The sequence below is a fragment of the Microchirus variegatus genome (assembly GCF_963457635.1).
Source record: "Microchirus variegatus genome assembly, chromosome: 2".
NCBI lineage: Eukaryota > Metazoa > Chordata > Actinopteri > Pleuronectiformes > Soleidae > Microchirus > Microchirus variegatus.
Genome location: NC_139803.1, coordinates 39,740,432 through 39,760,187, shown reverse-complemented (window position 1 = coordinate 39,760,187; position 19,756 = coordinate 39,740,432). Strand labels below are relative to the sequence as shown.

Below are 19,756 nucleotides of genomic sequence, written 5' to 3'. Positions count from 1 at the left end.
ATCAGAGGACCCCGGCCGAGGAGGACGGACTGCGCGGTCAGGCGTCCTCAACCCACCTTTGAATCTGGCTTTGCGTTCAGACCCCGAAGACGTGTCAGGATGGATTTGTGCTCAGTGCAACGTACACCAGAGCGGCTCAGTCGGGGTAGATGTTAAAACCAGGTCTAAACAGCGTCTACACCTGAAGGAAGTTCTAACCCACGGCACCACCATTCGGCCGGATGTCATGAAAGTAGACTTTGTCTGTTTTCTGCATCTCGACTTTGCTGTTAAAGATACTGTTGGTGTCTGCAGCTGCTGTCGGGAATCGATTTCTGCCTCTCTGGCCATTTTCAAATATTAACGTAACACTATTCCGACAATTAGCGCACACACACACACACACACAAGTAGACTGAATCTGTCCAACTTTGAGGTGCAGATACCTAAGAACAGCTGCACGGACCAACTTAACCAGAGCGAACCTGGACAGTTTCACTGCTCCCACCGCCTGTGATTAAATAACAAAACATTTATTATTCATATTTTGGGTGAGGTTGCAAAATATTAAGCTGACGGTGGGGTAAAACGCTCGGTTTTCCACATTTTTTTTTCCATGACCGCTACAGAACAGTGAGGAAAGCAATTACGTCTAGTGAGATACCACGTTTTTATAATATTTTCCATGAGCGTACGTTCTTTGTGTTCCATACCTCGGCTTATAGAAAAGGCGAGAAACGCTAAATCATTTCCAGTTACACGAGCACTTACTGTCACTCTGGGATAAAATGCAAAGCAGACAGAGCTTGAGCGATAGCAGGAGACAAAGAGCTTTGTGTCTGGAGCTTTTATTTTGTTAGTTTGTCTTACATTCAGGTTGGCCTGGTGCCGGACCAGACGTCATCGAAAAAGGGAGAACCAAATCTAATATTTTTTGACTTTTTTTTCAGACAGACTGTGCTCATAAAACCAATACACATCACATAAATCCTACATCTGTTTCCACACAATCAATAACATTATAGAATCACGATTTCTTTATATTTCTGTCACCATAATTTATGGCAACCGTCTATGAATATTTGCTACTCTAAGTGACACATGAGTATACAGAGCAATTCAAACAAAAAAAGAAGGTGACAACAGTTCAAGCATGCAACACAATCTAGAAAAATAAACATTCTTTAAATGCCCCCGAACATGAACATTAACATGAGGTTTTAGCTGTGTCTGGGCATGACAGTAGTGTTTTGGACGAGTGGATCCTTTCCTTAATCTATTGAGGCATTTCATAAGCTCCGTCTGCTTTGATTTTTCATACAGTATTAACTGGAGTCAAGTTAAAACCAACACGAGTTCTGTAGCCTATAACGAGGACAATCCTGAAGCAGGAAGTTGTCGATCCCTGAGAAAAAGGCAGCTTAAGTCTTTCACGAACGGGGCAAGCTAGCCATCTACCCTCCTTTTCAGCTTTCTGCTCTTTGATTTCTTTTTCCACTTCCTTTTCCCAAGATGGTTGGAGAACAAATGATTGTCTCTCTCTTCCTCCCCTTGCTTGTCCCTCTCATCCTTGAACCAGGGTCCCCAAACGCCCCCGTTATACTGCGGGTTAGAACGGAGGTCTTTGGCCGGGTAGCGCACCGGCACCGCGGTCTTATTGTACTGCGCTAGCCGCATTAGCATCTTCTTCACCACGTGCGGGTAGCGCAGAGACAAGTCCACTCTCTCGTAAGGGTCGGCCGTGATGTTGAAGAGCCAGAGCGATTTACCTCGGTCCCAGCGCACGCGCTCGTTATGCCAGCGGTTGGTTAGCCGCTGGCTGGAGAAGGTCTGCGGCGGCACCCAGTCACTGTAGCCAGGGACACCCGTCAGGAGCTTCCAGTGGCCCACACGGATCGCAGCCTGGATGGCTGTGTTCCATATGCCGTACCCAGCCTTCCACGAACCGTTTTTGGCTCTGATGTAAATCGGGTCGATGTTGTGCAGGATGTCCTGTCGAGGCGACTGCTGGCCTTCGCTGATAGCCTCCCACACATCGTACCCGTCCAGATTTAGATCTTCGTCGATTGTCCCTTCGCCCAGGGTCAACAGAGTAGGGAACCAGTCCGTGATGTGGACCAAAGATCGGCATTTTGTGCCTTTGTTCACCAGCAGGGGGCTGTGAACAAAGCCCACAGCCCTGATGCCGCCCTCCCAGTAGGTGGCTTTACTCCCTCTGAGGGGCCAGTTGCTCCCACCAGCTGACGGCTGGCCTCCGTTGTCTGAAGAGTACACTATAATCGTGTTGTCGTAGTAACCGTAGCGTTTCAGCGCTAACGTGAGGTTGTGGATAGCTTCGTCGAGGCAAGACACCATGGCAGCATATTTACGGCGATTCAAGTTCGGGATGCCCTTGTAGCGCTCGAGGTAGTGGGCGGGAACCTGCAGCGGGGAGTGAACCGCCTGGTAGGCCAAGTAGAGGAACAACGGTTGTTTGCGAGGGTTGTGTTTGGCTAAAATGCCGATAGCCTTTCGAGTAAACATCACAGTAGAGTACAAGCCACGGTCCTGTTCCCAAGCGGCTTCCTCCCCTTCGTACAAATCGTAGCCGCACATGCCGGGCGTTTCACATTTGTAGTGACTGTAGTAGTCCCCACTGCCGAGCAGCGAGCCGAAGAAGCTGTCAAAGCCGCGCTGGGTGGGGAGACAGCCGCGTTTGTAGAAGCCCAGGTGCCACTTGCCCACCATGTGAGTGGCGTAGCCTGCATCCCTGAGCTTCTGGGGCAGGGTGGCGTTTTCCAGGGGCAGGCAGTTGGGCTGGGTGGGTCGGATGATGGAGTGCTGAAGGCCAGTGTGGATCTGATACCTAGAAAAAAAAACAGACATCACAAGGTCAGAAACAATGATGAAAGCTGATTTTCCCTTGAAACAAAAATGATAACTGATTGTTGTAAATAGGAGATAATCGTGAATGGACCAAATCATTGATATAAAATGCTCTCTGGCTTACCAACATACGATCCTAATGATTTATTCATGTGAAGCTTGCATGTTACCCTCATTCCAGGAGCTCATGATGTATAATAATCTAGTTTATTGTCTTTCAAATGAGAATTTGTTTCAATCCAAAAATTCCTTCAGGGAATTTTTCAAGTTATTACAAGATTTCAAAAGCATATTTTCACAGTTATATCATGAATCACAATTATTTGGTCCAGGATAATGGTGACATTTTCATATGGTTGCATACCTAATGTAAAAACTGTAAAAAAAAAAATGAAATAAAAAGGACTGTACCCATTAGCTACTGCACACACAAAAATCAATTACGCTAACTGCAATAAGCATTAAACCATCTGCCAAAACATAAGAGCTAGACATTAGAGTATTATGCTTTTACATTTGCTCTGTTCCACAGAGTGACATTTACAGCTTGGCTTCATGTCCAAACACTCTGAAAAGCTTTCCTCTACATAAGAGAAGCAAATGGCTCCAGATAGGATAATACGATTTTATTTATATGCTACTGTCTGCCATTTCCAAAAAAAACCCTCTTTACATTGAATTTGCTGCTGATGTACTGTATATTTAGAGAATTAAAGACAATGTTTTTCCTCCCGCACAGACCAATAGGCAACAGGTTGTCCAGTCACAGAGAGAGTCTTTGTACAGGGAAGGGAATTACAAACCAATACTTTATCCATTCCAACTCTAATTACAACTTGACCACATCCAAAGCAAACACATTTGAGCTGACCAGAGGATACTTAGACGCTGGTAACCCACGCTCAGCTCGAGTCTGGCAGTGCAGGCAGAGGTGGACGTCTAATGGTACAGGGCTAAGTTTTGGGGGTCCAGAGCCAAAACAGAGGACCTGTCACTCAAGGCTAGACAGGAAGCAAGAGTTGTGACCTGGTGAAAACGATGCTGTGCCAGCCGTCGTAGCTGCGAGCTAACACATCGCTATTGATAAGGCAAAGGGGAACTGTTTGTATCGAGCAACTTTGATAGAAACCACAAATGTAAACGTTTAAGCGTCCAGTGTGAAACGTTAAGAGGGGTTTATTGGCAGAAATTGAATATACTAACCATGAGTGTGTTTATGTAATTATATAATTGTGTTAAAATAAAAAAAATTAAAATCATTTTCATAGCCAAGAGGCTTTTTTAAGTGACATATGATTTTGAAGTGGAAGTATACTGTACTTTAATTGCTTTTTAAGTGCTCAAAGCAAAGGCAACTGGACAGGTCAACCAACAAGAGTGCAAGTTGCACTCTTAAGTTTCACCATTACATGGCACTAATTCTCACATACTGGACCTTTAAGTACTTTCGGCAGCAAGGGGCCGGATTACGACCAAATCCCCAAATCTGCCGTGATACGTTTGACTTTTATTGTCTTTTAGCACAAATGACAACATGCTAGAACGGACTTTAAAGACTGGCTCCTTCTCACAGCAACACATCATCAATTATTCAGTGACTGCGAATGTCACTCGAATGATGGGCTTTGGGAGGAAAGTTCCAAAAAAAGTGACATATAAAATATTGCCTCAGAAGTGGATAATGTCCTCCAGATTTCTACTCCAAGGAAGGCACCCTTACATCTGTCCCTGATTTAATGAAAAACCTGACAAAAGCTGGAGCTGGCATTGTTGAGTCTCAACTCCCAAGTTATTAAAAAACGAGTCTCTGAGTTTCTGAAGCTCCACCAATATTGACCCATGTTTATTGACTTTCTTTCAGTTTGTTTTAGGTTTCTTTGCAGAGTAAGCAGTAAGTCAACTCATTTATCTTGACTATTCAAAGTCTACCGTCATGGGTCAAAACCAAGTCCTGGTCGGATAACTTAATTTTAGTGCTGGGCACGTTAACGCATGACGTGTTTCCATGGCGACTGCCTGGAAAAAAGACGAGCGTGACGTCATGTTTACGTGACTCCCGATTGTTAAAATGAGTCTCTAAAGTAGCGCTAAACTTTAAAAACATAGGCACACATACGCAGTACACAGGTACGCTGGTTATTTGTAGCGATGCTCTTTTTCGTTAAATAAACAGACCGCTCCAGTTCGACTGTAGGGGCGCTAACATGCGCTAAAGGAGCTAACGCAGCTAACTGGTAAACGGTGCTTGGACTCCGGTGCTATGGCACCTAAACATGATGTCACGCCCAGCACTACTTAATTTACTTGCTGGAAGGTTATGAAATGAAAAATAACGTTAGCTACACTTCTAATCGCTGGTGATCCATCATATTATTGAGTTGCTGTTCTTTGGGTTCGACCACATTTTGGATCAGATCTAATTACACTAACGGATACTTGGATCACGTCCGAGTCTCCCGTCATCGAAAACTATGCGCTGTGGGGATTCGCGGTCTAAGCAAACTTTATCATTACAGAGAATGTGACTAACTATGTTTTTGTTTCACACTGAGGCTGCACAGCCGGGACAGTGGGAAGATAAACACAATGGGATCTGGGTTGTTAATTTCTTTCTAACCCTCACGTCTGCTTTCAGTAAGAAACTAAGAAACAGACAGCCAGAAGATGCTGGGATCTGATACAGCCAGATGCCTCTGCACCTCCTCCTCCCCTCGTTCTCTCCTGAGGTTAGTGGTGTGCAGTCAAGCTGTCACCAGGGAACGGGAGTGAAAATAAGTGTCTGGTGTAGGTTTCCAGAGAGGAGGATTCATTTGGCAGAGAACCAGAGGCTTGGGCCAGGCCTTAGTGATCTTCTGCTGCTGCTGCTTGTGGAGAACGCAAAAAAAGAAGTCCTTCAAGGTTAACGTGTGGCACGTGAGCCAATAACGTTGTTGATTTATCACTGGAGTCGTACACTCTCCAAACAAACGCGCACTCCTCTGCATGTAAGCACAGTGAGCCAGAACACCGTCGTTTAATTGAGCTTTTATTGGAGCTTCAGTTTCGGTTCGGTGGAGTTAACTTAACCCTAGAATGGCGTTTGAAGATCTGTGGTAATAATAACTAGGACGGCTCGTAGGAACAGAAACTTCATGTAGTTCTTTTTTTACGTTAAAGCTTTAATAAAGTGTAATGTGTCGGAGCGCTGAGGCCACGCCTTCTAATGTAGAGAAAATCCTTTCACAACTTTTAATCATTAACTTGTCTAGAGCATATGGACCGGGTTTGACGCAGCTAGCTCAAATGTGCTAGGTTGAGTTTGTTCAAATGCGTTTGTTTGGAAAATTGAAATTTTGTTTGGAATCACGAGAGCAACAAATTTACCAAGTTTGGTTAAAATCAGAACAACGATTTGTGACTCAGACATGATAAAAAAAAAAATCCAAAATTGAGCATTTAGCGCAATTTTCTCTCGCGTCAAAAATTCCCAAAAAATCCTCGAGAATCTTTGGACTAAGCTCTTGCTTTAGTAACAATGCTGTCTTCTATATTATCCAATTATCGGTAGCATTTCTTTGGCTCTCTTTGAGTCATCCTACCGTTGGTACGTTTCTGAAGAATAAGCGATATGCTAAAAGTGTGTAGTGCATAACGGCAGTTATCCAACAGTGGACTAATTCCAGGACAAAATCAATGTCAGTCTAGTCTAGTCTAAGACAAAGCCATGATGTTTTTACTGGATTCATATTTGCATATACTTCAAATAGTACTTGACAGGTTCATTACTTACTGAGTCCAATCTTTGAGAAATGACAAACTCGGTCCAACAAAAACACGACGGACTCGGTCGATGTTTTCATCCGATACCCACAGGATACAGATGTTACATAGATGTAAGGACGACCACAGTGACTTGGTGCATTGTGTCGGCAGAGCGTGTTTGTGGTCAACAGCTCTGCCTTTGCCAGTAACTCTGACCTGTTTCGCAGGGGGGAAACCCTGACCGCTGACCCACCTCATCATCATCATCATCCTCAGCAGCAGCAGGATCTGCTGCCAACTGCATTTGGTGGAGGCTTTTCTGGAAAAACCTGCGGGCAGAGTGGGTTTAATCTCTGGTGAGATAATCCGCCGTGCTGCGCTGCGCTTGGCTTACAACGAAAGTGCCATCTGGGTTTGATGCCTCCAAAACTTTTGGAAATCAAAGTTAGGAAATTGTAATGTTTACAAGTTGGCAAAACAGGCTCCCATGAATGAATTCGACTCCGGTTCCCAGGACCTTGAGTGTGTTACAACTGCCGAGGGTAATAACATGGCACAATTCTGAATTCCGATACCTCTATTTGTTGCAAGTCTTTGAGGTCAGGTCAGCGAATATGAGAATGAGACCACACTGGGCCTGGTGGGCGCCAAGACGGAGAGAGAGTCGTGGTTTCGAATGGCAATGAGAAAAAATGTCTTGACACTTGGTGGTCTATGCAGGGAGGGCTTTGAAATCCAATTACAAACATGCACCACTGGGGGATAGAGGATGCATTGTTGGCCCTGTCATTAGGCGATGAGATCTGAACGCGATGAACAAAGACGGTGATCGGGATGACAGGAAGAAGTAAAGCCAGTTGTGTTTGCGGGAAAGACGACAATATCAACAATCTAACCAAGCTTGGTGTTGAAAAGTTGTTTCTTTAGGGGGAATAAAAAGTGCCTACGCCTCATTTTTATTGAGGGAAAAAAGACATAATTAACTCAAGAAGAGCGGGTACTCGTAAAAAACCTTCCGCATGCAAAGTACATGGTAGATTTAGCCTTGTAAGTTGTCCATAAAGGTATATAAAATTACTTTTGGATATTCTTATCTTCAAACTCTTTTTAAATCCGTTCTTTTTCTGCCCCTTCACTTCATTTATCTTTACAAGTCACGCACTTTTGCACCGATGCCAGGACAGGAACAAAAATCAAATGAAAAAAACTGTGGAGCAAAAAGACAGATACCTGTGCAGAGTTATTAAGACACATGTGCATGTTTAGGATTTGACCCCTTAAAGAGCCCCAGTTCCTCACCGCACTCACGGCTCCTGCAGGTTCGGTGGTGTTCACATACCAAAAGGTTACAGGCGTGTAATGAGAATGACATGCTATAAGTGCAGGCCTGTGATTCCTCCACAAATCAGTCAGAAACAAGCCAAGGTTTTTGACAGAGGGAGATTACAGAGGAGTTCAAAGACATTCAAAGGTGCTCAAGGAAACCGAGATCTTGACTTTGCAGGTTTTGGGACAATTATTACGTCTTTGGTATTCATGAAGACTTGAAATAATGACTAAAAGTTCCAAAGTTTGGGGGTCACCGTTACAATTTGTTTGTGTTTCCCTTTAAAAAACTATTTTCAGCTGTGCTAGCTTAATTGCACAAGGGTTTTCTAATCATCCAATAGCCTTCTAACGCGATGAGCAAACCCAATGTACCATTAGAACACTGGAAATGGGCCTCTATACACCTATGTACATATTCTATTAAAAACCAGACGTTTGCAGCTAGAATAGTCGTTTACCACCTTAACCATTTTTTAAGAGTGTATTTCTGATTCATTTAATGTTATATTGATTGGGAAAAAAGTGATTTTCCTTCAAAAATAAGGACTTTGCCAAGTGAGTCCAAACTTTTGAACGGTAGTGTAACAACTGCCCTGTGGAGATCTGCAGGTCTTTCCTGTAGACCCTTCAGGTGTCTTGTCTGACTGATTTATAGGCTCCAGATCTAAGGTCATGCATCCCTGAATCCTTTATCCACACAAGCAAGGGAAAACGTCCAAAAGACAGTGGCTCACTTCCACGTCTTATCACGAACATTTTTTTTTTCCCAGAAAAAGAAGCAAAGTCATGGTTGGGCCACTGTAATCACGCCATCGCTCTCTGGTTTATTTACACAACCCGCTGAGCCACGAGGCCAACAAATCACACACGCCATTAAACTCAAATCGCCAAGCGCCGGCAATCGTTCAACTCCCACAAGACAAGTGCAGCCGAAGTTGAGTATAGGACCCGATGCCCCGCGTACCGGAGCCCTCTCTCTCTCTCTCGTATGTTTCTACTCCACCACGTCCTTCCCCTCCACATATGGTTCAAATAAGAACGGCACTCTGCGTTTAATCAAAGTCAGCCCGGGGAGTCTTTGGGTCTCACTTAGCTCTTCCTTTCAGCGAGCTCTTCATTTACTTTCCTAGCTATCTCTGAATTCACTTTAGCCCCCACTCCCTCTCTTTGGACTTTGTGCTCGCACGGTTTTTATTTGACAGTTTCTTTGAGACGAGGAACAAACGGGCTGATTTGTCAGCACACGACTCGACGCAGAGCTCTGCGATAGGCAATGGGGCCAAGGAAAGGGGGAGCGACATGTTTGAGATAAGTGTGGACAGTTGGGAAGTGTGCTGAATAAGTGGGCGAGGGCGTTGAGGAGCAGGAGTGAAAAAAGAGCTGCTTTAAGAAAACAACCAGTCCAGGTCGTCTGCTGGTTTTCCACCAGATGCAGAAGTCTGAAAAAGAGCTTTTCTGGAACGCAGCCACTGAAAACCTGCTGCAGATCTGCTCCTCACTGACCTGCAACCCCTCATTCCACAACAATGAAGCTGAATCCAACCAGGGTTTTTCTTCTTCTCCACTGTGCTCGACTGCGAGTTAGCATTTGTTTGCCAACGGTGGGCAGAGGAGAAACCGAAGACGTCGAATATGAGTCTCGACAAGAGTCAAGAAGACGGCGGAGGAAAGTGCGAGAGAGTCTTAGGGTGAATTCCAATTCCTTGCTTAACCCTCAATCTCAAAAATGAGCTCTCCCTCTAGTGCAAGTGCTGTCCCGATTCTCAGAAAAATTAAGTTGAGGGTCAAGTTTAAGGGCTGTATCGCCATCAATATTGAGATTTTCCGAGACCACCCTTGGAAGCAAGGGCTACCCAGAATGCATTGCATGTTTTGCCATAACAAAGATGTCGCCGAAAGCAGCGAAACGAGTACGCTACAAATTAAGTATTTTCTTTGTTAATAGAGATATAAAAAATTATGAAAACCACTGTATTATATTAGTTTAGGCCCATATTATGGATTACTGACGTCATTGTTGCGTAACATTTATTTTTATTTTACGATCTTTTGTCAATAGCCGGCCGGTGCGGACAAGCCATCGTTTGCTATCGTTTACTTTTCAATAAGCCGTGGTGTGTGGTAACTGTCAGCTGAATATGTCCGTTGTTGTGGTATTTGTATGAGTATCATCTTATAACTAACTGACAAACGGATCGGAATAAATAATCGTGACGTAAATGTGTTCTTCTTCTTCTTTTTTGGAGTTGACAGACTGGACGCAGCTTTCGCGTTATTCTGCCCCCCACAGTCTGAAGACGTATCTGCATTTAAGGGGTGTCCCGCTTCTAAGTGACAAAATAAGCCTCAACACTTGGTTTTGAGGGCCAGTTAAGATTAAGGGTTGAGCTTGAGGGTTAAGATTGAGGGTTGAGATAGGAATTGGAATTGGCCTTTTGTTTATGATCTACCTGAACTTTCCAGAAAGTCCATCTGTGGGATTTGTCCAGACAGGTAACACAGGCAACATGGCTGCAACAAAACGCTGCAGCATAAATCTCTTGACACTTCAAAAAAAAAGAGCCTATTTTCCCCTTTAACTACAAAGGATACAAAGCAACTGCAAAAGCTTCCAGAGCTACGGAGTCTGTTCTGCCTCATCGTAGAGCGCTCAAGGAGCAACACCTGCTTGGCAATCGCGAGTGAGGAAGGTCATCGGGCCTCTAATCTCATCAGAGCGGCTTAAAGAAACTCAGACAGGTTCAAATATTTCTGATGCCATGAGTTTCTCAAGCTTCTGTTACTGGAAAGTTCACAGTGCTTTGTTAACAGCTGTTAGCAACCTTTTGCCAAGTCTCTTTTTTTCTTTATTCGGTTGTGGTTACCGTGTGGAATCACAGAGGTCATCGTCATCGCTCAACAGTAGCCTCCTTTCTCTGGTATGATTAACTTCTGATGTGACTTCAGACTTCATTTTCGTCCTCGACGAGGATTAAATGTGTCACTCGGTTCAGTTCGGCTGTGGAGCAGCTGCCCGCAGACCAAAACTCCTTGTTTACAACGCTCTAATTTTTTTTTTTTGTTACCAAACTACTCACATTTCCAAGTCTCAGTTTATGTTTTTTTTGTTGTCATTGATGAGTTATAAAACCTAACCACACTGGGAACACAACATTCGAGCAGTGCCATGTGGTCTGGCGTTAGCGTCCCACTCTTGGTTTTCATCGCAGTTAACTTTGTGCTCCGGTTCACGCTAAGATAGGATTTGTATTAGAACGTTTATGGTACAAATGATGGAAGACCACACCAAAGAATAAAGAAGCGAAAAATGATAGCCCACAAGAGCGAATCTGATGCCTTATATAACGACTAACATGAGCTGACAGGCCTATGTAAACACGCATATGTTTTGTAGTGACGACTGGTTCATAGTTACCCTTGTTGAGTCCTGTTTTCACTCCGTTTTTGATCGTGATCTAAAACCCACCAGGTAGATTATCCCATAAAATCCCACAAATCCCAAGTTTCTCATAAACTACTTTAATCCAGAACTATCCTTGTTAAAAATAATGATACGATTATTCACAATCGGTCGCGTGAGGGTTGCACCGTTGAGGATTTTTGGTCTTTTATGAGGCAGAAACAACCTGTGCATCTGGGGGACAGGTGAGAGCAGCGCACAGGGATTGGTCCGCTCAGAAATAAAGTTATAATAAAATCTGAGGATGTGCCAGGAGCATGCAGCTGGGTTCAGGTGCAGGTAGTTGCCGTGGCAATCAAAGACTAAACAGCCTGCTGTAAAACACAATCAGGCTCTTACGAGGCCCGATGATGTTTTGGAGTCGTATTCGTCCTGACAAGTCTTTGTACGGGCGCCAAAACGCGACTTGAAAGAAGTTCAGCGAGTGTCCCGGCGACTGCTGATGATTTAATACGAACACTGCCACACTGCCACACACACACACACACAGCACTAATGTAGTTGATTCTTCACGTGCATGTTATCGCTTTAGTTTCTGCTATAGCCCAGAGATCAGAGCGGCTCCCGGGGGGGAACAGAGGAAACGAGGAAGGTGGCTGCACTTTTCTCGTTTATTTTCTCGGACGCCTGCCAAAAAGACACCGGTGCCCAGCAGAGGCTCCTCAAAGCTTTTTTCTCTGCTGAGGAGCAGAACAGATGGTGGAGGAGGACGCACGAGAACAAACCCTGCAGAGCTGCATATGCTACGCTACAAAGAGGAGGGTAAAACTGCTGATGTGAAAGCGCAAAAAAACCAGACCTCCCCCCGTGAAACTCCTCACATGAACCAGCCTCGCCTCCTTTAATATCTCCTTACAGCTTCCTGTCGCCGTTTTGAACGCAGCGTGGTTGCTACGGTAACACTGCCGCTCCCTAATCTGGGAAAAATTAGTTTGATGAAAACTCGACGTCTAACGGCAAACAACCCAACTTTGGTGTTACTGAGGTGCATTCGCATGCAAGATGAGACAAAATCAAGTACTAAATCAATGAGATTGGGATTTTGAGATTGAGATGTTGAGATTGAGAGATTTTGATATTTTGAGATTGAGATAGGGAATTTGAGAATGAGATGTTGAGATTGAGATTTTGAGGTTTTGAGATTGAGATTTTGAAATTGGGATTTTGAGATTGAGATTTTGAGATTGAGATGTCGCGATTGAGAGATTTTGAGATTGAGATTTTGAGGTTTTGAGATTGAGATTTTGAAATTGGAATTTTGAGATTGAGATTTTGAGAATGAGATTTTGAGATTGAGAAATTGAGATTGAGTTGTTGAGATTGAGATGTTGAGATTGAGATTTTGAGATTGGGATTTATAGAATGAGATGTTGAGATTGAGATGTTGAGATTGAGAGATTTTGACATTGAGATTTTGAAATTGGGATTTTGAAATTGGGATTTTGAGATTGAGATTTTTCCAACGTGGATGAATACCTTGTAAATCTTACATACCGGGCCTTTAAATCACTGCAAATAGCAACATGGAACTAAAAGCTCTGGTCAAATATAAGTAAGTAACGTTTTTAATCTTTAGTTTTGGATTGAGCGCAGTCTTAGGGTGAGGTCAATTTAGCCGCCCATGTGAAGCTTTCCATGAGATCACGTGATCTTCCTCAGGAGACTGAAGTGGACTTGGAAATCTACAGCATTCCTTTCTTTATGTCGATTTTTCTGGCAACCAAACAACCTTATCTAGTTTTTATCAGTGATGAAAACGTTGGCTCCACAAAGTTAGAGCTAAATGTGCACATAAAGTAAAGAATGCCTTCTCTTCAGACCTCAGAGGGAAGTGTATTTACAAGCTGTAAAAAAAGCTGGTAGAGACAGCGGTGGTGTCTGCTTACCGAGCGCCTGGAGGAAGCTCTGCTTTGATAAGCGACGACTTATCAGAACATCGAGATCGAAACGTCTGATAAGGAAGATCCTGGTTGTGATAATATAAATACGACATTCATGATACCGCAGCAGCAGCTCATCCCTGGAAACATCAATCCGTTCACTCATTACCCACAACTGCTAATGTTTTGCAGAGCGGCAACTGATAAAAGATTTTCACTACAAATTAATCAACATTCATTCTGACACGGGAGCCAAAAAGAACTACTGAAATGTTATGGAATGATTTCATCAATTACGCCAAACCGTGTCATTGAGAAGATCAACGTTAAATCATCTTTACAGACAAGAACTTCATCAGAAAAGTCATCATTGGTGACAGCACTTTAACAGCTGATTCTATATATGTATGTATATGTATATTTCTGTGAGCTCTCATGTCCCTATTGGTTTGTGTCCTTGAATGCATCTTTTATCTCTCATAACATGAACCTGCCAAAGGACTATGCGGGAATTAGCCTACGGCTACAACCTGGCATATATACATTTTAATATTTAATAATATGCATTGTGCCTTTCCCGAAATAAATAAATAAAATAAATAATATATTGTGTCTATCTATAGTTCTGCGTCAACGACAGTCTTGTATAAAGTACGTTAAATGGATACTTAAAAGTAAAATTACAAATATCTTAGCAGAAAATGTCTTTGGTAGAAGTTAAAGTCACTATTTTTATAATATTACTTGAGTAAGTCTTACAGTATATGACATTTACTGTACTTAATTTAGTCTGAAGTCATGGTAGCTCAGTGGTAGGGTGGGTTGTCTTTCAACTGGAAGGTTTTGGGTTCAATTCCTGGATCTACTAGTCCATATGGAACACTATATGTAAATTTGTCATATTACTGATTTAAATGTGTTTGTTGTCAACTTAGACTATAGAAACCAAACATGCTTCATTATGGACTGTCATTTCTGTCAATAAACCTACCAAATATTACACACTGCACCTTTAACTGTTACCAAAATAAAAGCTTTTCTAAGTCTTTATAGTGATTCAGTATAAAAAGTTGAATATGAAGGCGTTTTATTGCATTAATTCTGATTATGAGTGTTCATCATCATCATCATCATCATCATCATGACTGTACCTGCCGGTGAGGAGTTGGCTCCTGGACGGACTACACAGCGGCTGCACATAGTAGTTCTCCAGCTTGACTCCCTGCGCCGCCAGCCGGTCCAGTGCCGGCGTCTTGATCTCGGATCCGTGGTAACCGACGTCCCGGAAACCCTGGTCGTCCACCAGGATGAAGACGATGTGCGGCTGCTGCGAGCTGCCCGCCTGCGCCTTCCCGAACTCGTTGGCCCGGTTGCGCAGCTGCTCGGCGTCCCAGTTCTCCCACGACATTTGAACGCTCCACGTCTGCGCGATGATGAAGCCGAGGAACACACTCACCGGGACCCAGAGCATGAACATGGTTCAGGAGGATTCAGCGGCGGCAGCAGCGGTGGTGCACATGATCCGGGGGAACGGCGACGCAAGGAAATCGCATGGTTTTTTTCCCCACCTCTGACACTGGAGGAGGAGACGCGTCCACGTGGAAAACAAACGCACCCCCGCTGACAACAGCTGATGTGTCTTTAAAAAACAAAACTAAACTAAAAGTTCACTAAAGCGCACAGCGACTCTGCGTGTGCGTCAAAAGACGCGCAAGAGACTTCACACTCCACGCGAACGCGCTATGATCTGGAGCAGCGTGTCCACAGCAGATGTCCTCCATCCTGTCACACACAGCGGTCCATCCCAGCAGAGAGACACCGGGGACTGAGCTCTAAGTCCGGCTGTGTGTGTGTGTGGAGGCAGCACCATGCGTCCTCTCCTCCTCCTCCTCCTCCTCCTGCTTCTCCTCCTCCTCCTCTCAGCCAACACACACCACAGTGTAGCGATGATGATGATGCGTTCACGAGCAGCTCCAGAGCGTTGACTTGAGTGGGAGGGAACACAGCTGTCATTCACTCCGTCTACAGTGCTGTGAAACACATGAAATAACACAGAAAATGCAACATAAACAACTTAGAATTAAATTTGTCTGAATAAATATGACTTAAACTCTTATGTAGGGTCATTTTATGTTGTTTAGACTTTATTCTGGTTGCATTAACGTATTAAACATACATTTTGTTAATGGTGTGACGTTTATAAAACACAAAATGCACCCACTTTGACGTCATAAAGGTATAAAGTACATTCAAAATTCACAATAAAGACAATAAAGTGCAAGTAACGGTAGACAAATGTTATAAATCAGTGCATTTTTACTCAAAAATCATGGGTTTAACCCAAAGTAAACCTCCCCCAAGACTGAACGGACAGTCATAATGTGAATTTTGAGTGAAATATTCCGTAAAAGTGCATTTATTTCAAGATAGAGGCTCCAAAGTGAGTATACGTAGAAAAATGTGAAATATACTTTATTAAAGCGTAAAAAAAATCAATGCATTTTACTCAAAATCATCAGTTTAACCCAAAGAAGACAGTTTTAAACAACAATATTGTTGAAAAATATTCCTTTAAATTGATTTCCTCCAACAGTGAGACTCTATATTACTAAAATATGTCTATCAGATGGGACAAAGTGGAAAAAATATACAGCAATTTAACAAAGTTCACCTAATATAATCTTTGTCTGTACATTTTAAGAATATTTCTGCCATTTAATCTCACATTAAACCGATGTTTCTCTCCTGCACCAAAGTCCATAGAAAAAACTGTGATTTTTTTGTAACCACTGCTGTTCATCACTAAGTTCAAACGTGTTATTTTGCAACTTCTGTGCTTGAAATCATTTGTTCAGATTAACATAAATGACGTAAACTGACCAAATGAGGCAGCAGCAGACCACAAGCTCCTGTGTCGCCCATGAGCTTAAAATGTCACCTTTTTCAATGGAGTTTGGTGAGCACTTTACATACTCTACTTATCAAATCTGATCATTGGAAATGAAAACCGCACTTCCATGTGTTTGTAACGTCTTCCAGATGTCAAAAAGTGTCCGTCCCGAAATAATAAAATGTTTGCAAGTGGTAAAACAACCAGTCAAAGACTATATTAACACATAGTGGAGCTAAAGTGCAGCAGCAGAGCAGAGCTCCCTGCACAGTCTGTGGAAAGAGCTGCTTTCCATGTTGGTTTCCGTCCAGGTGAAGTTTTTATCATTCCAGACAGGCAGTGGACTAAACCATGTGTAAGATGATAAAAATCCATCAAATGCATCACAGGTGAGATAATAGATTTTCTTCTCAAATGTTTCCCCCCTGAGGTTCCACAACATCGTCCCAGTGAAAACAACCCCGCTGCCATTTATTGTTTGTGAAATGTTCCTCACTCAGCAGCCTGCGACTCTGCCTCCTGCACAGCTGTTCACTTTTTCCTTGGAAACGCAGCGTGTTTCCGACTGGAATTCATTCATTTACTCACTTTGAAGAATGTGGATTTCATCAGCGCAGCGCGGTCAGAGCAACAGCGTGTTCACTGCGAGGGTGAGAAGACGAGAAGAATACGTAGGTCCTGGTTTTTTCTCGGAATAAGAGAATTTAAAAAAAAAAAACATTTATGTGAGAATCAGCTTACTCAACAGTTTTGTTGGTCTCTGGGATTTTATGCAAAACATGTTCACTGCTGCTGAAGCTGTGGGAGCGTAATTTACAAGATTGACATCATGTTCTAAGAAAAAGAGACAAAACTCGAGATCATTAACTCCTCAAGAAGAAGAAACAGCATGGATTCTAATAATTCTAATAATTCTGACCTTGATTTCCAAATGTCTTTTTCTGTCATCTCAGAATTCTGACTTTAATCTCACTAAATCGGACTGAAAGTCAGATTAATGTCAGGCTCAAAGTCAGACTTTGAAGTCAGACTAAAGTCTGGCTCAAAGTCATGTTTAAATCAGACTCTAAAATACTTTTTCTCTCAAATTCTGACTTTAATCTCAGAATTCTTACTTTAATCTCACATCAGACTCAAAATCAGATTAAAGTCAGACAAAGTGGCTAAAGTCAGATTAAAATCAGGCTCTAAAAGTCTGATTTAAATCTCAGAATTTTGAGATTAAAGTCAGACTCAAAGTCAGATTAAATTCAGAGTAAATCTAACTCAAAGTCAGATTTAAATCAGACACTGAAATACTTTTCTCTCAGAATTCTGACTTTAATCTCAGAATTCTGACTTTAAGGTCACTAAATCAGACCCAAAGTCAGATTAAAGTCAGGCTCTAAAAGTCTGAGTTTTTTCTCAGAATTCATATTTAGCTCATGTTCCCATGTTCTTTTTTGCAACCAGTGAATTCACCCCCTGGTGGCAAACTCCTACTTTCCAAAACTGCTTGTCCATTTTTATACATAGTTTTCGCTCCATAATTTTAGGATTTCCTCATAATTTCAACATGTGACGTTGAGGTTGTGTAATTGAGGTTCCTTTCCCCAAATACTTTGAAGGATAAACGTTGCAGTAAAGAAAATCCCCTCAGACATTTGTCTCATTTAAACCTGTGTGTGTATAAACCAGTCTTATTTATCTGTCAATACTCACCTGTATCAGCGTCTGCACTGGCGGCTGATGTCTGCCCACAAAAGTGATCTGTTTTCATTGTGGTTCCAGCCTCGAGCCGTGCCATTTGTTTTTCTTATCTGGATTTACACTCGCAAGAGAAAAACCTGGCATCTGATTTATGCGTCGGCCCTGGAGAGAAGACACATCAATTACAATAACAGAGCAGCAGGGACGTATTTCACATCCTCCTATAGACGAGAGGAGTGCAGCCACCACTCTATGGAGTTTATGTGACAGGCTGTAGTCGGCAAAAATCACCAGATAAAGATTTTTAAAGGAACGGCGTGTAGGATTTAGTGACATCTAGTGGTGAAGGTGCAGATTGCAATCACCCAATCACCTTACGCGTCACTTTTCACCTACAAATAACAATGGTGGTCTTCGGGTTACACTTTTTATTGACTTTGTCCATCATGGTCTCAAGTAGAAGACACAGTTAGCTAGTTTATGATTATAATGACTCGTTTTTTCCAATTTCCGATTTTCCCCAAAAAATGGATAATGAGTGTTTCCCGTTGCGTCCAGTTTTGATTTTGCCATCTAATGCAAGTTACGTGACCCTAAAGCAGAAATGACACTGATCTCTATGCACAGTTATCAGTGAGAGCGGAGCTCAGGGACCGTCTACAAAGTGCAACACCCGAAAAGAGATATTTAAAAAATATTCAATAACTTCACCATAATACAGCGTAGAGTTGTCAGCCTTTCTGTAAACTTTACTGCTGTAGTGTAAATGACGCTACACCACTCCAAAAAATATATTTTTACACAATGGTGAAGTTATTTAAAAATTATTACTAATACATTTTCACAAAAATGATACAAAAACATATTTTTTCCAAACTGTATGATGTAGAATCAGCTTACAGAAAGTTTGACAACACTGCACTCTATCATGATGAAGTTATTGAATATTGTTTTAATATCTTTTTCAGGCGTTGCACTTTGTAGACGGGGCCTAAATCTGCAGGCCTGAAACTGCTGCCTGCAGCTACACCCTTCTCACAACTGTCTGCAGCAACTGGTCATCCCCCTGTGAAGCTTGTGCCAGATGATTCACGTCTAAAATGTCCACATTAAATAAGGACAGTATGACCGTTCACAGAGCTTTTTTTTTTTTTTGTTGATCTGCTGAGATTTTCAACACAGATCATTTGATCGGTCTTGCGTCACGTCTAATTTAACTGTCACTCTCTCTTCCCTTACGCACACACAGTGCCACCCATTGTTCCAGGATTCATGGAGGATTTATTAGCGTATACATCACAATTTGGCAACGCCGGCCTCTGAAGGTATTTATCATCGTCTTCTTCCCCTCTGAACGCGGCTCAAACTCCCCTCTCACTCAAGACGTGGTTTTTAGTTGTTAGGGCGTGGTCGTGTTTGGTGTACATTTTCAGGGGAGCGCGGAGTTGGCGTGTTGGTATGCGATTGATTGTGGTGGGCTGGGCCGTTCCGGGCCAAAACACCAGCGTTCAATTTTTCTGTTTTATCCCCGTCCAGGCGTCTACGCGATCATTGTGTGAGCAAAGACATATGGGGATAGGCAGCGCGGTACAACTTGTGTGATTATCTCGCTGCCATTTGAATACAATGGGCGGTTAAGACATGAATGAAGAGGCAACATATGAGATGTGTTGCTTGCCCACATTTATAAGGCGGTCGGGGAAGGATATAGCTGCTTTGTCTACGCTGTTGCCACTGAATTTAAATCTGTACCGTGTGAACTTTAAATATAAACAAATGTCTGTTACAGACAAACCATTGTTAGAAGAGTTGACGCTGATTAAGCTCCACGTGACATTGATGGTGTGTTTCCATCGAGTGGACTGAACGGTTCAGTTCGGTACCTTTTTATTACCCTTCCCCTTGGAGAACCAGAGTAATGGT

At 42.8% G+C, this 19,756-nt stretch overlaps 1 protein-coding gene across 1 annotated transcript; it reads right to left on the bottom strand.

Moving 5' to 3' along the window:
• Positions 1-1,425: 1,425 nt before the first annotated feature.
• Positions 1,426-14,731, bottom strand: arsj (arylsulfatase family, member J; the record flags this gene model as incomplete). The annotated part of the gene is made up of 2 exons (XM_083907174.1): positions 1,426-2,824; positions 14,406-14,731. 2 exons carry the CDS (start codon positions 14,729-14,731, stop codon positions 1,426-1,428), a joined length of 1,725 nt encoding a protein of 574 aa, XP_083763300.1.
• Positions 14,732-19,756: the final 5,025 nt, after the last annotated feature.